The sequence below is a fragment of the Rosa rugosa genome, chromosome 2, assembly GCF_958449725.1.
Source record: "Rosa rugosa chromosome 2, drRosRugo1.1, whole genome shotgun sequence".
Lineage (NCBI taxonomy): Eukaryota > Viridiplantae > Streptophyta > Magnoliopsida > Rosales > Rosaceae > Rosa > Rosa rugosa.
The window spans coordinates 16343772-16366126 of record NC_084821.1 but is presented as its reverse complement, the minus strand read 5'-3'; the positions used below and the strand labels follow the sequence as shown (position 1 = coordinate 16366126).

Sequence of the window (22355 nt, the reverse complement as noted above, 5' to 3'; positions counted from 1 at the left end):
GATCTGCTGGGCTCGGAGCTTAGCGCGATCGGCAATGGGAGTTCCAGCTTTCTACAGATGGCTAGCGGAGAAGTATCCACTCGTCGTCGTCGATGTGGTAGAAGAAGAACCGGTTGTAATCGGCGACGTTTTGATTCCGGTCCACACCAGTAAGCCAAATCCTAACGGAATTAAATGATATAGTGGGGAAGGAGGTCAAGATTTACGATTGGGCTACATGGCGAGCCACGATTGGGTGAAGCTGGCGGACAAGGAGGTCAAGATTTACGATTACATGGTCAGCTGTAAGGACATGGTTTTGCCTTGGAGCTCCGATTTGGGGAAGATTGAGGAGTTCATGGCGGAGAAAGGTCGTGACGTGGCGGCGATGGTGAGGGACGACGAGGTTGTCGACATTGTGGGGAAGGAGGACGTGGAGCGGAACAAGGGGTACCCGAAGTTGGGGGTCGGGTCGTGCAAGGTCGGGGCGGCGATAGGGACGAGGGAGTCGGATAAGGAGAGATTGGAGGAGTTGGTGAAGGCTGGGATTGATGTGGTAGTTTTGGATAGCTCACAGGGAACTCCATTTATCAGATTGAGATGATCAAGTACATCAAGAAAATGTACTCAGGTTTGGATGTGGTTGGTGGGAATGTGGTGACTGTGAGTCAGGCGCAGAATTTGATTCAGGCTGGTGTTGATGGGTTGAGGGTTGGGATGGGGTCTGGCTCCATTTGTACTACTCAAGAGGTTTGCGCCGTCGGCAGGGGACAGGTATAATGATGCATTCTTTTTGTTCCAGTATTGGTTTTGAGATGTGTAGAGTTTGATTAGACTGTTTAGATTATTAGTGGATGAACATTGGACCGAGGACTTGTCGAATTAATGGCATTTTTGCTCATTGGTGCTTGCTTTACTCTCTTGTTATGATATTAATGCCAGCATAGAACTTAACCAAAGGTTTGAAACCCTGCAGTGTGTAATATATAGCACTATAATTCCATTCTTAACTTGTGAAGAAGTGTGGATCGTGTGATAGCTATGCCTTCTTGTACTGAAGGTTTTTTTTATGTTGGCAATATGTTTCAGGCAACTGCGGTTTACAAGGTTGCATCTGTTGCTTCACAAAGTGGTGTGCCTGTCATTGCTGATGGTGGAATTTCCAATTCTGGACACATTGTCAAGGCTTTAACCCTTGGTGCTTCTACTGTCATGATGGGAAGCTTCTTAGCTGGAAGCACTGAGGCTCCTGGGGCTTATGAGTATCAGGTAATGCCTGAGATATGACAGGTTTACTGCTAAAGCAGATATACTGCTCTGTTCATGGTATGAATTGTTGAAAGAGTTTCTATTGTTGAGCTGATATAGTATAGGATTTTGGATAGGGATTAAATTACACAAATGTAATTTGTGAAGAATGTAATTAAATGATAATTCATTATGTTCTAAGTTCTAACAGGTTGATCCAAATGATTGGTTTGCATTCTTTATATCAAATGATTCAAGCACAGACTAGGCTCTTCTTTATATTTTTTTCTTTGTTCATGTTTTAATGCTTATCAATGGTTTGTGTTCTTTGTGTTTCTGTTCAATCTTCTTAGGCTCTTCTTAGCTTTTAGTATTTCTGTTTCCCCAGTTTGTATGCATTTTCTGTTTCTTTGTATTCAGTGTGTGTAAGATCTGGGTGTTTTGTACTAGAGATTGGTTTTTGAGCTTGAAAGTTCTTTTTGTGTTCTGGGTTTAACAATTTTTTGCCTAGTTGATATCTAGATATAACAAACATTTCTTTGGACTCTGACTCTGCAATATTTCATCCCCTCTCTCAACCCCCCCCCCCCCCCCAAAGCATCCTAAACAGGGGGAGAGGAAAGCATGGATTTTTGATCTTTTTTATCTTTATCAATCTTATTCCCTTTATCTACATCCACAGCATCATTTTCGATTGACTGTCAAAGAATGGAAGAATTTATGAGGAAGCTAGTACCAAGCATTTGAATGAATATGGAGAAGCTGGGTTGCGTACGTTGACGCTTGCTTATAAAAAGCTTGAGGAGTCTGAGTATTCTGCTTGGAACAATGAATTTCAAAAGCAAAATCATCTATCGGGGCTGATAGGGAGGTGATGCTTGAGCGAGTAGCAGAGAAGATGGAAAAAGACTTGATCATGGTTGGTGCTACAGCTGTGGAGGACAAATTGCAAAAAAGGGTAAGATAAGCTTCTTATTACAGTAGTAAATAAGGAACTGCCGTTTTGATTTACGGCAACTTAGTACCTTTTTTTATTCTCTTAGATGCCCCAATGCATATACAATCTTGCACAACCTGATCTCAAGATCTGGGTGTTGACAGGGGATAAGATGGAAACTGTAATCAACATAGGGTTTGTCTCTAACCATTTAAGTAGAAAGCACTAACGTGAATAATAATAAAGCTACATTTCCCCCTTCTTTTTAAATCTTTTTAAAATTTATACACATGTAACATCATTTCTTATTGTTTTTATTTATTTAAAAAGATTGCAATAATGGAGGACAAGAGCCAAAAAAATTATTTACTCTAATAAATGTGGACCAAAACCTAATAATATTTGAAAAGGTAAACAAGTAGTTGCATAAAGTTGATTGTTCTTTTATACTTTTTATGTCTTTCATTGGCTAGGTTCAGTTAATAGTGCATGTAATGGAGCCATATTAGGAGTTACTGGCACGTTAGTACTCCTAGTAACAGAGATACTACAATGACATGTGGTGCTTCGTTGGAATTGTTACCTGACTATGAACAGATAGTGTGTCTGTCTGTCTGTGTGTGGGTGGAGGGTCATCTGGGTCTGTATTTATATAACATATAATAGCTTACATGTGATAATGTTTGTATTACATGTCTAAATGGGAAGCAAGGTATCGGTGGTGGAAGCAAGAACCAGTTTCTCAATTTACAGTGAATCTCATATTGATAGTTCGTAATTGATTGCAGGCTGTGATGGCCAGTGACTTTGCTATTGCCCAGTTTCAGTTTTTGGAGAGACTTTTGGTTGTCCATGGACATTGGTGCTATAAAAGGATTGCTCAGATGGTAATATCAGTATGCTCATCTAGTACTTTATTGTCACAGATTTGTTAAAATGCCACTTGCTTGTGCTTGTATGTTGTATGCTGTATACTTGCACATGCTTAGGAACACGAGAGCATGTGTCTACTTAGTCTTCTTTTTTGAACTTCATCCACTTGTTGATGGAAATATTTTGCTTTTCAGATTTGCTACTTCTACAAAAATATAGCATTTGGTCTGGTACATGCTACTTTGAGGCATTCACCGGATATTCAGGGTAATCAATATATGATGACTGGTACATGCTATCGTTCAATGTTATTCTTACCTCATTGCCTGTGTGTTGCATTCTGCTTTTTTCTCCTTATTTCTTAGTTTGATTCTACGCAGGCTGATGCTGCTGCTTCCAAGAATACTTCAACCATGACAAAGTCCTCTTCATCATCTCAACCCAATTGTGGATCACAGATCTCTAAAGAGCTGGTCAAGGCACATCAATACCGAGCTATTTATTTGACTTTTCACTTCATTCATTTGCTTGTGTTTAGGGCATGCACTAGAATGCTTTTCTTGTGTAAAATGTTGGTTTCAATGATTGGGAAATGCACCCCTTTTGCTTTTGAAGTTTAAAGTATTGGTTATATGAATCATTTGATGGTTTGGAATGTTTGTATTTGATAGAGTACTGTTCATTTGGTAAATGGACCAAATGAATGCACAATCTAATTCAGGAATGGAATGTTCAAATGATCACACAACAGATTAGATATAATGATAACTGCCTGTTGTCTAAATGGCCAAAAAGGGGACAAAAACACATTGTAATCAATCATATCACACATCGGTTTTTAACGAATCAGTGTCTTCTGATTTATACTCAGACAACAGAATTAATTGAACTTTGTTGTCTTAAAAGTTAATCACACAACAGAACCTAAAGTTTATCACACAACAGATATAGTCCAAGAACTGAAGTTTGAAGATCAATCAGACAACAGACAAAATAAAAAAATGTTGTCTGAAACGCTAAACATACAACAGCTTAAAACTGGCACTGTTGTCTGAAGACAGCGCCTCAACTGCTGCGCAGCTGCGCTTCGCATTTGCCGAGCCATCTGCCGAGCTATCACACAACAGTTATAACACATACCTGTTGTCTGTGTGTTTATCACACAACTGTGTTCCACCGTTGTCTGATTTTTCATCAGACAACGGCTCACTCTACAACGGTGGGACTCCAAATCCCACATCGGTTTTCTGCCGTTGTCTGATGCGATTTTTGGTGTAGTGTCATCCTGAAAGAGAATAAGAAATTAGGATTAGTTTCGGAGCGAAAAAAGCTACCACGAAAACATATAAAATTCCTGAGCGTAATCGCTTCCAAGAAATTAGGAATTTCTGAGCGTAATCACTTCCAAGAAATTCAATTCCAAGAGGTATTGGATTAGATCGAAACAATGAAGTAAGTGGTCGATCATAAATTCTCTAAAAACTCTAAGTTTGGAGATCTCAACAAGCTCCAAGCTTGGAGTGAGCACGAACCCCCACAGTTCGGCTTAATTAGGTCTCCCCTATGATGAAGGAAGGGGGGTAGAAGAAGGGAGTTTGCAAGTCCCCGAGAAAAGAAGAGAAATTGAATTAAAAACTCTAAAAACGGGAACTTTTAGAGAAGAAACAAAAAACCTCGAAATAGGTCGCCGGAAAATTTGACCGGAAAAAGTTGCCGGAAAATGGTCGGAAAAGTCGCCGGAAAGTGGCTGGAGGCTACCGGCTGCCGGAATAGTGGCCGGAAATGGTCAACCGGCTTTAACCGGTGCTGACGTGGCGCTGGGGTCCTCTGCTGACGTGGCAGGTTTCTATGCTGACGTTAGTGGGTTGACTGGTTGGGCTTCGGGCCGGTTTCTTCCTTCTGGGCCGTGGGCTGGTCCTTTGCTTCTGGGCTTAGGGCTGCTCTGTTGCTTGGGCTGGGCTTGTTTCTTTTTTTTGGATTGGACTGACAAAGGCAGAGAGAAAACTCCAAGGATGAATTTCAGGCGGCGGTTCAACGTGGATGACCTTCTGGTGGCCAGTTCATAGATTTTCAGGTCAGTTCAGATGGTTATTTTTCCGGTTCCGGCAATCTGGGTTCGAGGTGCTGCAAGTGATGGAGTACACGGCTGTCAAAGACGGAGGAAAAAGCCTTAAACCGGGCAGAGGGGTTTCTGGTACTTCTGAGGGCCGGTTCGGTATTTTTCCGGCCGGTTCTGGGGGTGGCGCCGCCGGTTCTGGACTCCTGGGGTTGAGACCTTCAAGGTGGGTGGTGGTGGTTTCTGGGATTTGAAGGCTACGAATTTAGGGTTTCAGGGTTAGGGCTTCGTGCTGATAACGTGTTTTAGGGAATCAGAAATTAAGAGGAAATTGTTGTGTATTCTCATTGATAATAGGGGCCTCTTTATATAGAGGATTACAATGCATAGAGTCTGAATCATACAAGGAAACATAATCTCTAGATTCTTCTTAATTAAACCCTATTACCACTACGTCAAGTAACCTAGAGTTTGGGCCAGACACATATTCTGGATTTACTTGAACAATGTCCATATATTACTATTATTCAGGCCAGAAAGGACCATTACATATCCTCCTTCTACCATCTATGGGTAGATAAAGAGTTTGTGGTATACCACAACGATATATAGATTAGATCCGATCATTTGACGGTACTCATGCTCACTTATTCAAAGAAAGCCTATAAAGTATGTTACCAATGACAAGTAAATAGGCAAAGTTCAAATAAAAATAAAACTAAACTTTCTCCTTACCCTTAACACTAGGGCTTGGAGGTTTGCTAGGGCAGATGACACTTAGCACTTCTTCAGCAGAAACTTTCTTATTCTTGGAGGGGTTCTTGTTCTTCGACCCCAAAGGCCTTCCCTTCTTCTTCTTGATTGGCTGCATGTCTTCTTTTGGGATCATTCCTTCCTTAGGAATCAGGATTCCCTCTGGAGCCTCAATCTGTCCAAGAGACTTGGCAAAGAATTTGGTGTGGAATTCCGGCACCTTCAGCTTCTTTTGGAGCATGGATGGACTTGTAGCCTGGTTACTTTCCCCAAAAAGTGTTTTCAGTTTGGGAGAATTTTTCGAACAGTACGTACCTGAACTAAAGGTCACTGTGAATTAACGTGCCTTACTTTACACTAACTACATTTTGGTACCTGAACTATAAAACCCGACTACATTTAAATACACGCCGTTAATAACACTATTAACCTTTTGTTATTATTGAATTTTTTAGAGGGTAGTTTGGTATTTTCTCTCTCTCTCTCTGAAGTTTCAAGTTAAACGACCAGTGGTGGCGCCATTAATCTGGTGCCAATATCAAAATGGAAGCCTCGGATCTCTTCCTTCACATTCATCAGAACCCCAACCAAGTCCAACATTAGCACAGCCATATTTCCAAGCATTAACATCACAAAACCATATGATTCATGCTCCATTACCAGAACAAAATGCCACAACCATGCTTTTGCTATAAACACTACTCCAACCCGCCGCTGCAGAAAAGCTGTAGCTATTGAAGATGTTTCCGGCGCTATAACGGATCCAAGACCGGTCGTCCTCACCTGGCAACCAGCAACCAGAAAAACAAATCTCCAGAAAACACTACCAATTCAATCTATATTTCTCACCAACCAATCACATAATACACTACCAATTCAAAAACACCATAACACCCAACGTAGAGAGAGAGAGAGACCCCAAAGCTCAGATCTTTTCTAAAGCTCAGATCAAACCCATGGACCATGAGAGAAACACAGAGAGAGAGAGAGAGACCAAAAATCCAAGATGGGTTCTTTTATGAAGTCACCAACCTACTGTTCGGAAAGATCAAGGCTTTGGCGCCTGAAAATGCCATCAAAATCATGGGATATCTTTTGATACAAGATCTTTCGCACTATCTGATTCTCATGGCCAAAATCCAAATGGGACTTTGCTCCAACACTTCCTCTTTTGCTTCTTCTACCCTCTCTTCTCCTTCCCCTCTAAACCCCATAGCCAGACCCACCAGCGCCAGCAATCCATTTTCACAGTCCTCCCTTAGATCCCAAACGATGCTTTTGACTTCGGCAAAAACCCATCTTCTCCTTCCTCCAATTCCTGGCCGCTTTCTGCCTTCCCCAACAACTCCATTAGCCCCAAGTCTATTCCTTTGCTTTCTTACAACAATATCTGGGCCGACGCCGAAGCCGGATCTGTTCCAATTCCCTTGCATTCCAAACACGCCGACAAGGACGGTGATGTTTGGTTCGATTTGTGCGGTGGAACAACCCCAAGAAATCTTCTTTTCTTTTATATATATTTTTTTTTAAATTCAAGGTGGATCTACGGTCATGATCGCACCACCTATTTTTTTTTTTTATCATTTTTATTAAAAAATATTGACTTTTTAAAGGTGGATAGTTAAAAAAATAAGGTGAATAGTCAAGAGACAATTTTACCCTTAAAAATATGTCAGGTGGCATGCTAACTAACGGTGTTATTAACGGCGTGTATTTAAATGTAGTCGGATTTTATAGTCCATGTACCAAAGTGTAGTTAGTATAAAGTGAGGCACGTTAATTCACAGTGACCTTTAGTTCAGGTACTGTTCGAAAAATTCTCCCTTTCAGTTTTTTTGGGGACGTGAATGGTGAGGATGGACGCCCTCTCTTGACTGCAGCTTGGTCTGTCTCAGCAGGAGGTAAAGCTAGCACATTATTTGCCGCTTCAGGCCTCAGATCTTCATTCCTAATGACAATAGGATGTCTAGGTTTGTGTGCAGATGGAGCACCAAAAAAATTTCAAGCAATAGATGGCAGTATGGGGGCCTCCACTCCATGTAAACGAAATGTCCCATTTTGAAAGCGAAGACCAGAGTGGCCTGGAAAGTGGGATACCAGAGAAGTCTCAATTGCAACCTGTGTTTCAGTATTAGTTTGCTCCTCCGGTGCAGCCTGAAGAGGGCATATATCCCGATCATGGAAAATCAGATTGCAGTCCTTACTCTTGCCATGTAAATTCTCAAAGAAAAAAGATATCTCTTTCACCACACCAGGGATAAGTTTCAACATACGTTTCAAAAAGAAGGGTTGGGATATAGCATGTGCTACATGAACCCTAATCAGGCCTTTATTATCAAAAAGCTTTTGATCAAAGTCAAGAAACTTGCCTGCAATGGAAGCCACATTCATAATAGTTTTCCTGTCTTCTAGGGCAGGCAGAATACCTGAAATCGTGACCCAGACGAAGAGGTGATTCATGGAAACCTCAAGCTGATCTGCAAGCCCATCATATTGTTGCAGCAGCACAAGAGATCGGCTAAAGTACCATGGCCCTCCCCGGATAACCTTGTTTCGGTCTCTTTTCATATCAAAAGCAAACACAAACGGCCTTGCGTGCTGGTTTGCACTTTGAAGCCTCCATCAAGGATCCAAATGCGCCTGAAATGGCGTTGAAGGTCCATAGCTTCATATTTCTTCTTTGTCAAAGGTTTGGCCAGAAGAAAAGCTTGAGAGTTGGATTTGTTGCCTCCATCATTTAGGTGGGAGATGTTGACAACGCCAGACCCCGCAAGAGCGAGCGAAGCAGCAAAGCTTGCAGTAACATCCTCGATGGATGTCATGCTTTCGACGAGGGAGGTTGGGATGCTGTGAAAAGGAGGCTAGGGTTTTGGAAATTGGGAGCGGCTAGGGTTTCATAATTGAGTGATGATTAGCTCTGCTAAATGAGTAAGTATGGCAGGTGATAGATAGATGGATCAATCGAGTATCTAAACCTATATCTGTCAGTAAATACGTGAACCTATATAAAAGAATTTTCAAAAATAATCCTCACAGTGTCTTTATATAATTCATATCATCTTAGTTCCAAGTAATAGAAATATTATTAGATCTCACAAATCCATTTTTTGCTTCAATTTTTTTGCTTAGATCACTCTTAGCCATTTATTACAAATCGAAAGAATATGGATACATGGTTATGAGGAAAACAAGACACACCAATTGCATAATCTAAGATTAAACTTCAAGCAAAAAGCAATCATGTTCAAATCACACATGTTAGCGCATACCTTTACAAGTGCATTAGGGTTTTGGATACTGGTATGTCAGGGCCTTGTAATCCCCGCAAGTTGACACGTGGCAATGTAATACATCATTCATAACCGGATATCATTATCTACCACTCTCTATGAGATTTATATTCACTGAGGCATATGATAATGTAAAGAATGTAACACGATAATATTGATTAAGTTTTGCTTTTTGTTAGCTAATGGTACGGATTAACTTAACCACGGCTGCCAGAACTTTCTTAAACAATTTAAAATGGCATGATAACCGAATAGTTGTTCTGACTTCTTTTTTTTTTTTTTTTTTTTTTTTTTTTTTTTTTTTGATAGAGAGAACTTATATTGCAAAGCCAAAAGGCACAGGAACAACACAAGAAAAAGAAAACCAGAAACAACCAACAGAAGCAAAAAGAAAACAGCAGAAACAGAATCCACTTCAAGGAGGATCTGTAGAAGCAACAAAAAGAAGAATCCGCATTAGGGAGGGAGGAGGATTAGACCACCAATATGCATTTAATTTGCAGTAGTGGTGGGGGGAAGAAAAATGAATTGTAGGAACTTTTAATGGAATAACGGCCCCATAGCTTTGGGACGGTGTGGAAACTTTTTCTATGATTGATTAGCTTACCTTAATTAGGTTTTGATGACTCCTTTAAGTAAGCAAATTGGCCATATCTTAATGACAATTAGCCTCTTTATTACTCAAAAGATCTAAGCATGCAAATAGATTATTAGAAATAGCTAGTATATATGTCACTTTTGATCATCAGCCAGACATCAGTGGGTTTTGTTCTTCTTCCTTTTAAATTTTTCCTACTGGAGATAGGTCAGAGGAGTGAGGGATTGCAATCAAAGATTAGACAGATTAAGAAAATACTGAAATTTAATTATATGAAGTCATGTTGATAATCACTTCCACTTTGCTTGGTCCTCAATCTTTTGGTTGTTACTGTTTATTGTCTTTTAGTACTATATAATTTGCAAATAAGTATGGCAAGTACTAGATTCATATGAGAAATATATGAGAAATGAAGAATCACATATATTTGAGCATAATGGATTAATTGCTTAAATGCTCACTTTAAGTGGATTTGAATCAAACATTAGATTCTAGTAGAGTAGTAGCTAGCTAGTGGCCGGTATGCGGAATAGGTCAGCATTTGTCTCAATTGATCACTTCATAATTAGCCATATATATTTCCTTTTATTATAATGCAATGATGTAATGACTTGAAGCTATATGGCTAAGTGTAGTCCAAAGAATGTTTTCTTTTTATGATTTGGTCTCTCAAGAACCAAAGCCCTCCATTTCATGATATGTTATGTCTACCACCTCTTGCAGTATGCCAATAAGTTACGCTAATGCAAAGTGTACCCCATAAAATGGCGACACCTTTGGGAATGAGATAAGCTGATAAGCATGATATTAGCTTGTACTACTGTATAGTGGCAAGTCACAAGTGCAATGCCGTCCAGGCAAGCACATCACCTTTGTTTATAGAAAGTTTCTGGGAAGAGATTTAGAAAAGTATGCTGTTATGACCTCATGGGTTATCTCCACAGTTGCTATGTGTATGATAATGGTGCAACGAAGTCAACAATATGTACGTTCAATCATCACCACGAGACAATAATATTGTCATGATATTTAAGGCATGGAAAAAACACGGGTGCTCATTTTGAAATGACAATGATATTATATAATTTTCATCGAGTTTTGTTTTGGTTGATTTTGAACTTGTGTCTGCAATAACATACTTTGTTTTGGGATTAAGTTTTACGGGTTTTGAATTTCGAGATTGGTGTTTAGTTTCTAAAACAAAATCCAAATTTTTTTTAGGACAGCAAGAGGTTAATCAAAATATGTGAGGTGAATCTAAAAATAGAGCCTAAGGGCCCAACGAACTAGTTTGTAAGCAATATAGTTTGCTTCACGATAAATATGATGAAATGAGAATCCAAGCAAATCCCAAAACAGTTGAGAAATATCCTCATACACTGCCCCAACATAGCCATAGAAAGAGATGTAGTAAAGATAACCCTGACTAGGGTTAGACGGCTTAATCCCTGCTTAGTAGCTAATTGACATACCGACCCGCTAAGGCTTCCATCTGGTCGAGATCATTAACATGTTGAATCGCCAAAAAATAACCCGTTAGAAAGAACCCCTCATGATCTTAAGCAGCAAACCAATATATACCACCCGTTTTGCGGGGGTTCATCAAAAGCGCAATATAAGGTAATATATACTACACTGAGGACCAACGAGTTCGGGGACGGAGTATCTATGAAGGTCATGCATTAGCCCTCTAAAAGTACCTAGCCAGGCTGAAAATCAATAGGCTAACTACGTTGTTGATTTTCCTATATATAATTCAAATTTTCCTACAAACATATATATATAATCAACTAAAATAACTTTGTCTATGTAATCGAAAAAATAAAAATAAAAAAATAAGTCTGAGGACATAGAGATGAACTTTATCATGTATCTCTGTCTATGTTTGATTTAAACTATATATGTCAAACATAGAGATGAACTTTATCATGTATCTCTATGTCTATGTTTGATTTAAATTATGTCAAACATAGAGATACTCTATTCCTCGAGAGCATAAACATAGAGATATCATGTATCTCATGTAGTTTAAATCAAACTCCAACCAGCGTTTTGGAAGTGCACATCTTAATACACGGGGTGCCAAATCTCCAGATTTTAAGGAGGAGGCCAATGAGTATGATCGATTTGGCCTCTCATAATTCTCAACTCTCAACTAGTTGCTAAAAAACAGAGCACTTTTCTTTTTCCTACAAATAGAAGGCATCTTTGAGATGCATGAATCTCGCGATACTGCTGTTTACACGAGCATGTAGTGTGAGCCTGTGCCTATGCACTTATCTAGTTGAAAGTGTAACTTTCCCTTTACCCTTCATTTCCAAGTTTTTGTCCCCATAGGATAAGATGCTCTCGAGGCCTTAGATGACGGCCTTCAAAAGAATGGACAGCGACCGTCGTGGTGGTTCATGGTTGCAATGACGGGGATGACTTGTACGCAGTTGATGTGACAATTTGTGCTATTCGATTTTTATTGTATGGTGATATGTCATGTTGGTGTCAAAAACTAGTGAAAGTTTAACACAATCAGCTCTTTAGGTGTTTTGTTAGTTGCTTTTTTCATCGGGAAATCCTTTATGACTTCTCCTCTTCATGTTGAATTGCTAGTTATAAAGCAAGGGTTTGCTCTTGTTTCTGGAATTGGGGTCGAACGTACAGTGCAATATTGGAGAGAGTGATTGCTTGACGGTTGTACATGCCATTACATCTCAATCTGAAGATCTATCAGGTTTGAGTAATTTGATAGTAGACATCAAAGATAAGATTGGGCAAGGGAAACAGAATCCAATCCATGCTTTTGATACCAGCTTGTAGAAGACAACAGAGATATACAAGAGCTAGGGTTCTTCTTTTATTGTTGTAGGGTTTTTATCATAGGTGGGGTCTGAACTTTCTCGGACCACAGAATGGTATCTGGACTTTCAAAGTGATCAAATAAGTATCTGGACTTCTGAAACCACATCACTAAGGTGCTCCCGTCGATATTCTGTTATTCCTCCATTAAGTGTAGGGGCAAATCAGACATTTCACTCAAATTGACCACTAAAATTAGTATTGCACTTAACTTTTATCGTTATGCTTCATGATTAATCACTTTTTTTTTTGTTTCTTAATTTTACTTTAGAAAAATTAATTGCAATTTTGGGCTAATTTTTGAAGAACAATAAAAATTATTCAAGAAAACATGATGTTGGAATGTTGAATATTGTTATTATTTATCGGGAGACAATAATTGGAGGAAAAATTTGATAGAAAGTTTCACATGAATAGTGTTGGGGGAAGAGTGTGGAGGGCAAGTAAGATAGAAAGGAATGAAATGTGTTTGTCCATGTCATATGAGGTTATAACAGTCATTCTAGTGGCTAAATTGAGTGAAATGTCTGACTTACCCCTGCACTTAATGGAGGAATAACGGAATATAGACGAAAGCACCTTAATGATGTGATCTTGGAAGTCCAGGTACCTATTTGATCACTTTGAAAATTCAGGTACCATTCTGTCCGGTTCGAGAAAGTTCAGACCCCATCTATGATAAAACCCCTTTATTTTATTTTTTTTGGATGGTATTAGTAGGGGTGGGCTCGCGAAACCGAAAACAAAAAAAAACCACACCGAAACCCGAACCGAAGCCGAACAAAACCGCACCGAAAAGAAACCGAACCGAAAAAAAAAAACCGAACTGAACCGATTATGTTCGGTTCGGTTTTCGGTTTCGGCCCGGTGAAAACAGAACCGAACCGAAACACTGTTCACTTTTGACAAAACGACGTCGTTTTGTTTTAGGGTTAGAGACCAACTATATTCCCTTTCCCAGCCACGACCTTATCTCATTTCAGTTTCTCTCTCTTCCTCTCGCCTCTCTTTCTTCACTGGCCTCTCAGTTTTCTCTTCGTCATCGACAATTCGAGATCGCCAAGGAGACCGCCAAGGACTGGGTTAAGCTCACCGTCCAAAACAGTCAAGCCAAGGTCTCGGTGGTCCCCTCTACCGCCTCTTTGGGATCTGCGTTTTTCTTGGAGCCGGATCATAACCGTAAAATGTCAACTGCTTCAGGTTCGTTTTCTCTACCTTCTTCCTTCACACATCTCTCAGCCGGAGCTTCCTCCTTTCCCTCCAGGTCCATCTCTGATCTTACTCTTTTCTTCAATCTTGTTTTCGTCGGTTTGGTTCGATTTAATCTTGCTCAGTTATCATCGTTGTTGTTTATTCTTCTTAATTTTAGATCCAGTTATGATTAGATCTTTTGTAAAGATCCAAGATTGGGGGGGCGCTAAGTTTGTGAAGGAGATGGGGCTCAATTATCGAGCTGCACTTTTTTTTTTTTTATAAGTTGAATCATGGATTTTTATTCTTGTTGTGCTGTTTTGATTGTCAAATTGAATTTTTGTTCTGTTTTACTGAATATGTTTTCAGATAGCATGCTTCTCAGTTCTCACTTTCTCAGTCAATATTAGAAGACTCTCTGTAAGTCAAAATATTTCGTTGAAGATCTGCTTCTACTTATTTACAGTTTTGTTGAATCTTTGTTCTGTTTTTCTTAGTACTCAAGTGCGGTGTAAACTGTAAAGTATAACATGTTTCCGGTTCAATAATTGTAACTTGTGCACTTATAGATCAATTATTGACTCCTGCATATATCTAGTTTTAGCTTGGTGTAAAGCTAAAAAGTTTTGCTAATCATAAGTGTTTTTCAACCAGCTTTCAGAGAAGACGCAAGTTGATTGAAGGTTGGATGGCCAAACCAATATGGAAGCAGGTTGGTGGAAACTCGGAATTATGAGTTGACTGTGAATTGATTATTCCCTGAAAGACTATTGAAAGTAATCCATGTCAAGTATCATAATATGTGACTAGTACGATTGGTCAGAATTATGAGTAAGATTCTTTTTCTAATGCACATTAAGTTTCTTGTGGCAGCTGGACGGGTTTATTATTCCTCTTCTACAAGGAAATATCCTCAAGTCACAGATTTCCATATTCTCAAGGAGGTGTACCCGTCGTCTAGGTATATTTTCATACAGATGATTATTCCTTGTAGTCATTGTCGTGTCTATATCAATTGAGTTTTGATATCTAACCATGACATTATCATATGGCCACATATGGACAAGAATGTGGAGAAGAGGAGCTAACCTTGAAGGAGATGTAGCTAACTTTATTGAAACCGAGCAATTGGCAGAGTTTGAAGGTTTCAAGTCCTCATTACTGCAGGTAATTCCCATAGTTAGGGTTAAAAAATAATTGTTATTCGAGATAATACTATCTGATATGACCATTGATGTGATCTGATAGTAGAATATGTATTGATTCCTCAGTCTGCCTGTGCCATGTTTACATTAGTAGGCTTGGACATCAGACATATAGGCTTGGATAGTAAGTTTAATTATATTATATATTTCGTTGTCTGATTAATTTTTGGTCTACTAATAACTATTGTTTACCTTTGGCTTTCCATACAGAGGCTGTGCCTAGGGAGAATCCTCGAGTTCTTGAATGTGCCTGGCTTGACTAGGGAGAACGTAGCTAGTCATTTGCAGGTTTGTTACTCTATAAGTCTACATATAAGTTGATAGATGTGTATAAATTTGATGATTATATATGATGAGACTTCCTTTTTAAGCTGTATAGCTAGCTATTAACACCAATTCATGTCACTTCCCATTTCAAGCAAAGAAAGTTATTATATTTTTTATTTATCAGAAATATAGGACAAAGATTGACTGTGGTGTTTTATATTGATTTGGATTTAGAGACTGACTCAGTTTGTGTGATCTGAAATGTATGCAGGAGCTATGGTAGAGATTACAAGCATCAGTTTTGAGACAGAAGAGGGATGCTCTTTTTTGTTTTTGTTTTTCATGTCTTTTGCTTGTGTGGGTGGTTATTGGTTAATGGGTTGCTCTTTTATTTTATTTTTTATATCGAAAAGGCTCCAATGGCTTTGATTCCTAATTTCCTAGTTTCCGGAGTAATTTTTGTAAGTAGATGGACTTGAATCTCTCGAGTCTACACCAATGTGTTTGATGCATAGTTTTATTTTTTGGTGAGGAAGGGCCCAAAAGGCTAGCAAAAAGAGAGAGAATGAACTATAAAAAAGACCTGGAAAAAAAAAACACAATTATTAAATTTTGTTATTTTAAGAAAGTAGAAGTCTGTAAAAATATGTTTTTCAAAAAAAAAAAAAAAAAAACCGAAACTGGGCAGAACCGAACCGAACCGTTCGGGTCAGTTCGGTTTTCGATGTCAACTTCTCAAAACACAAAAACCGAATCGAACCGCACCGAGCCTAAATTCGGTTCGGTTTTCGGTTTAGGCTCGGAACCGAACCCACCCCTAGGTATTAGACTAATTGCAATTTTTTTTTGGTTGAAGCATCTTTTTTCTTTATAAAAAGAAAAATTTATCTAATCTCATTTGTTATTGTGAAATAACTTGATGCCACAATTAACGTCATTCACACAATTAATTTTAACCATTGAAGGGTTTAAAATCTAAGGACCTATAAAAAGTGTCAAAAATTGTGTAAACTTGTATGTCCCATGATCCGGACCCTTGATCATATCGTGTGACCCAACGTAGCTAACCCTGCTTGCACTGTGCCGTGGCCAGCAGATTTGAGGGACCCTTTGGGTTCGTGCGTCTGCGGTGCAGTGGATTAGTCTGGCTTTGCCTGGCATTCGCCGCAATGTCGGTGCAGGTGTCCTAGCGCTAGGATACCACTGCATGGGTGTATGAGTTACTAACCGCTAACTACTCGATCAAAAAAAAAAAAAAATTACTACACTCATGTTCTTAATCAAATGCAAACCACTTGATGATGACGCTAGCAAAATCCTAAAAAGTATCTGTACAATTAGTCAATTACTCGCATAAAAGAAGATATTGGTCAAACAAATTTATCATGTTGAAATCTATGCTAAATATTGTGCCAAATACAGTGATACTGGTCAAAACAGGTTTTTTCTGTTTGCAAGTATCTTTGTAAGATTGTAAATATGATTTATGGCTTTTGTTCTTTTCTTTTTTCTGTGATATGATTTATGAGGTTTGAATAGGTGTAATGTTTTTTTTTGGTCATGAATGAATGAAAGAATAGGTGTAAAATTGAAAATCTAAATGCTACTGCACTAATGTAGGTCTATAGGTACGATTTGGGTGCCACACCACCCCATTGGGCTTGGCATCATCATATTTTTGGCCCTTTTATTCTGGCTCTAACTAATATTGGTCTATAGATACCGTCACTCTGTTCACAAATTCCATCTTGAAGCCGGCCCATCCCAAGAGTATTGGTCATACCCTTTTGATGATCAATTCAATGAGGAAATGCCGAAATGGAAAGTGGCTAAGAAGCGATGGATGAAGACAAACTATTTGGTTTGTTTGAATTGAAATTGGTCGACATATTCGACTTCCGTTTGAAATTCACATACAAAAACCTGAAGGTCCAGCCTTCTTTGATTACCTGTTGTTCTTCTAGTCAATTATGCTGTACAAGTGATCCATTAAAATCATTCGGATGGCATGGAAAATGGAAAACAGTGGAAACAGTGATGTTCCAACGATCATTCCACAATTAAAAACCCAAGAAACCATTAGGTCTCTCGTGCTTTGCTGTCATCCAATCCGGAAGTGGTACTATTTCATCATCAGTGAAATCCTTTCCATCATGCTTGTCCCTAGCAGATGAGTAGCCGATTGTTGTTGGAAAGGTCCTTAATGTGGTTGAATCAGCCGTTGCCATGTTACCTATTGTTGTGAAATTGAAGACGTGACTTTGTGCATGCGCAGAAGTATAAGTAATCCATCCTAAGTGATTTAAAGGTTTACAGGAGAATCTACGGAAACAGATGATGTTAAGCTTATTCCTGAGAACTAAATCATCCATTGATCGATGATTTGGAGAAACTGATACTCGATGACTAGGCAGCAGCTATTGGACAATGTATTATGGTATCAAGTGTTAGGGAAATTAATCCCTCCGCCACCCAAGTACTAGAAGCAGAGATAGAAAAAATTAAGAAATAACCAAGCCTTGAACACAACTCCCCTTATCTTCTACATCTTGATGAAGACCCCCGGAGTTGCTCCTTGTCCTCTTCTTACTTGCCTCCACACAAGCTCCATTCATTTATAGCCATTGATAGAAGTCTCTAGACTCATTTCATAAATGCCCATTTATGAATCAACCATCCATCTCCCTCATTAACTCCATAGGAAGACTAAAAGGTCCATCATGAATTTAACCATGCATTTATTCCAAATGCACAAATTTGACCATGCATTTATACCCAATGCGTGCACTTGATTGTGCACCAATTTTCCATGCATAAGTTATCACCTTGAATGCACAAACCATTAAGGGTAAATTCCTCCTATGGTACCTGAGGTATTGCTACTTGGACAGTTTGATACCTGATGTATTAAAGGGGACAGTTTGGTACTTGAAGTTAGACTCCGTTTGACACTTTGGTACTTCTGTTAATTTTTCTGTTAAATGTAAGGATAAAATTGACATTTAGAATACATGTATAAAAACATAATAAAAAAACATGAGTTTGTGGGTTGATTTTCTTCATAATTTTATAGGCCGATATGAATTAATGCTTATGGGTTATGTTGAACGAATATTCGAATTTTATGTTCAAGAAATATAATAATCATATAGTGAACACCCATGAGAATACTCCATTGAAACTAGTCTCGTACAACTAAATTTTTTTAAACATAAAATTCAATTATGTCAACTTTAACATAACCCAAAAGCATTAATTCATTTTCATTTTTTCCTAAATGACCCAAAAAATGATGAAGACCTAAAATAATACCAAATAATATCATCGCATTGTGTTTATGAAGAGGAGGAAAAATCCAAGTTTTGGAGGAAAAATCAGTGGATTCATAGAGAATAGTACAAAAAAAATATCTAATTATTATATTTCTTTAACATAAAATTCGAATATTTCAACTTCAACATAACTCATAAACATTAATTTATACCTATAAAATTATGAAGAACGGCAATCAACCCACAAACTCATGTTTTTTTTATTATGTTTTTATACATATATTATAAATGTCAATTTTATCCTTACATTTAACAGAAAAATTAACAGAAGTACCAAAGTGTCAAACAGAGTCTAACTTCAGGTACCAAACTGTCCCCTTTAATACATCGGGTATCAAACTGTCCAAGTAGCAATACCTCAGGTACCATAGGAGGAATTTACCCAACCATTAATACCATGCATTCATGTCATGCAAAATATCTCCACAAAAGAGGGACACCAAACCTAACATCAAGGTCTTTGAGGCTGGTCTTTGAAGTCGATCTTTATTCAGTCCCAAATTCTGTTAATGCACTTCACGCTGGATGCTAGCTAGGGCCGTTGTTGTTTGATTTTCTATGCAAGTGTGTTTTTTTTTTTCTCGGCCCTTTTCCTTGCACAACTTGAATTACCACATCATCAAGGAGACTACAGATAATCTTTGCAGCAATATATGTCACTGCAGACATGCTAGAAGTTCGAACCTGGCTTGCATTTTTCTGCTCGCTCATTTTTCTGTATTATAACTTCTTTAAAGCAATTCGACGAACAATTTACTTTAATTTCAATGAACTACCATGTAACGGACCATATGTGAGTTGGCCTTGGTGCTATACTCGATCGTACGTTATGGTCTTGGGTTAGGACTGTCCCTTTGCTTATTTAATCCATTGGACTCCCAATGACGGTGGTCCTCAAAGAGTCGTTGCCTGAATGCATGTGAATTCCCACGTGCGAAAGCCCGTGTCAAACTTTGTAGTCTGAACTTTGGACTATTTTGCCGGTAACTTGGACCGAAACGACTAATTTTCAACCCAGCGGATTAACTAATAATTGTTAACTGACATTTGAAACCGACCACAACGTGAAACGACGACGTCTGGTCTACCCCATCGTTTCTCGTTCCTTCTGGTCATGACCGTCCACGTGTCCAGATTTCGGGATATGCAAGTGATTCCGACGGAGTAATAGAATCTAGAAGAAAATGATTTGATTTTAGTAATAACGGAGTCAACGATTTGAATTTAGGAGGACGCGCCACGGATCTGGGGTCCACTTGTTTGGCGGGTACTTTTCAGACTTGCGGAAAAGACGCTGAAAAAACGCAATCAAAGGTTGTAGGGTCAAAGTTAGGTGGTCCGAGTAAAAAATGAAACAAAGTAATTGGTCAACTCTACTCTAAAAATGTGGGTTTTGAATTTTGTTACATAGTTCTTGAACTCGGTCGATTTTAGTCCGACAGAAACTTCCAAACAATTAAAAGCAAAAAGAAACTTGAACTTTTTTTTTGAAAGGAAGAAACTTGAACTTTTCAGGGGGGGGAAACAAGGTTGGATGATCAAAGTTGCATAAAGGTGGTTATTATGAAGGATAGAGACTGCATAAAGTATGTTCAAAACCTACCAAAAAGTTCGAGAAAATATAAATTGACTATGGTCAATTATGTTAAGTAGTTTAGATTTTAAAGATTAAAGGTGTACGAGTGACTCGCATAGTCTCACTTTGTCCGTTAAAAGTTCGTGCGTGCAGTAGGGTCAACTTTAAACACTGCGAGTTTAGAGGGTAGTGTTGGGTTTCATTTTCTAGTGGTCTTCGGTTTGTATATACTTACCTGAAATATGCACATCTATCTATACTTAGCAAAAAATGTAGGTGGACTGAAATTAACGCCTTATTTTTTACAAACCTCACCCCGTTGCATGCACATATTCATTAAAAAATTATTGGGGCCTTGACCCAATGTCCAAATTTGGACCAAGGCTTTTCCACTTAATCCAGCAACAGTTTTTAATTCTCAGGTACCCAACTCAATGATAAAATGACGGTTTTGCCCATGCCACACACACACTCTCTCTCTCTCTCTGCAGAATTAACCTCCACCACAATTTTGAAGTCGCAGAAGATTCCGACGATTCTGAAGTCTCCGCCGTTTGCCGCAAGATCACCACCACTGGTCGTTTTCCTAGTCGTTCAAGTACCAGTTGGCGCCGGTGAACTTATCGATTTTGATGAGGAAGCAACGAATTGGAAGCCATCATCGTGGGCGAGATCGGAAAAGAAAAACCTTAATTAGCTACTCCTCCAACGGAACCATCATAAACGACACCAAACTCAAGCCGACCATGCCGTTGGAGCTGAACAACAAATACTAGATATAAATCGGGGAGTACATGTCGATCTCAGTCAAGATCGACGGCCACGAGAAGAGAAGGTTGAGGCGGAACCGGAGGCGCGACGGGTAAGGTGGGTCTGGTTGCAGTGAACCATGGTCGAAGATGGAGGGTTGCGAAGGAGAGGGAAGTCGAAGTGAAAGTGGAGGTTTTTTTCTTTCTTTCTTTTTGAGAAGTAGAAAGTGACATTGGAGTTGGAGATTGAGAATGATGATGTGGGAAATATTGCAGTCAAACAAGAGTTGCGCCAATGATGATTATAACTAGTCTCTTTTTATTAGGCACTGGGTTTATTCTGATATTGCAATCAGAATTATATTGTAGCTATGATATCTTCAATATTTGGTTTATCTCTTTTTTCTGATTTATTCCTTATCAAAAGAGACAAGCTACAATCAATTTCCCCTTAAACCATGTTTTTTTTATTTTATCATATCAACAACTAGTCTTTTGTGAGTCGAACTCACAACCTCCTACTTACAAAGGGGAGACTTATGCCACTAGACCAAATGGTACTGGGCCTTAAACCATGTTTTTCAACTTGATGTTTAATTTTTTTTTTTTGTGGTCAACTATTCTTAAATCTTTTGGTTCGTGACTAAACCTAAATAAAATGTTTTATTGTCCCCTCCCTAATAAATGTTTTGAATTGATTTAATCTCCTCTTTTTTTCCTTAATCAAAGTTTTATTTGTCTAATTTATGGAGATTAATACCCATTCCGGTGACATAAAGGTATTAGGGGACAATAAAGGTTTATTGAGGGGCAATAAACCTCTCCGGCGACCTATGAGATCTCCGACGACCTCTTTGGGGACCTCCAGGGAGGTTTCATAAACTTTTATTGGCCCACAATAAATATTTATTGGGGGACAATAAAGGTTTATTGGGGCAATAAACATCTCCGGTGACCTATGAGATCTCCGACAACCTCTTTGGGTACATCCGGCCGACAACCTCTTTGGGGACATCCGGCGAGGTTTTCAGAGAAGTCCGGCGACCGGCGATCGGTGACCGAATTCTTGTGGCTAGTGATTGAATTTCAACGAAGTTTCCTATGGTTTCTCTCTCTCTCTCTCTCTCTCTCTCTCTCTCTATGTAACAAATGGGTGTGGGCAAAATAGTCTAAAAAATAAAAAATAAAAAAAATTTAATTGGGTATTAGGGAAGAACTTATTAGAGTCTTTATGGGTAAGTGGGAAAAAAAATAAGTAGGTGGTGTAAGAGGGAAAAAAGTCTATAGAATTAGGGTAAATGGTCAAAACCCCAAAATTATTTATAGAGGCGTGCCAATTCCAATTTTCAAAATGTAAATGTAGCGGTGAGTATAGTAAAAAATATGATTGTACAGAGTAGTGGCAAAAATGTAGCATTGAGTTTAGTACGTACAACCCTGAGTAGATGGTG

At 38.7% G+C, this 22355-nt stretch overlaps 1 protein-coding gene, 1 long non-coding RNA gene and 1 pseudogene across 2 annotated transcripts; all 3 read left to right on the top strand.

Moving 5' to 3' along the window:
- The first annotated feature begins 217 nt into the window (after window positions 1-217).
- LOC133730440 (inosine-5'-monophosphate dehydrogenase 2-like) lies at window positions 218-1495 on the top strand (annotated as a pseudogene).
- A 426-nt stretch (window positions 1496-1921) lies between these two features.
- On the top strand, window positions 1922-3463 carry LOC133730156 (probable phospholipid-transporting ATPase 4). The gene is made up of 3 exons (XM_062157802.1): window positions 1922-2185; window positions 2953-3051; window positions 3232-3463. The coding sequence occupies exons 1-3, from the start codon at window positions 2102-2104 to the stop codon at window positions 3400-3402; spliced, it is 354 nt and encodes a 117-aa protein (XP_062013786.1). The 5' UTR covers window positions 1922-2101; the 3' UTR covers window positions 3403-3463.
- Window positions 3464-15067: 11604 nt separating this feature from the next.
- On the top strand, window positions 15068-15683 carry LOC133731852 (uncharacterized). The gene is made up of 2 exons (XR_009856837.1): window positions 15068-15268; window positions 15519-15683. It is a non-coding gene; the product is annotated as an uncharacterized LOC133731852 (long non-coding RNA).
- Window positions 15684-22355: the final 6672 nt, after the last annotated feature.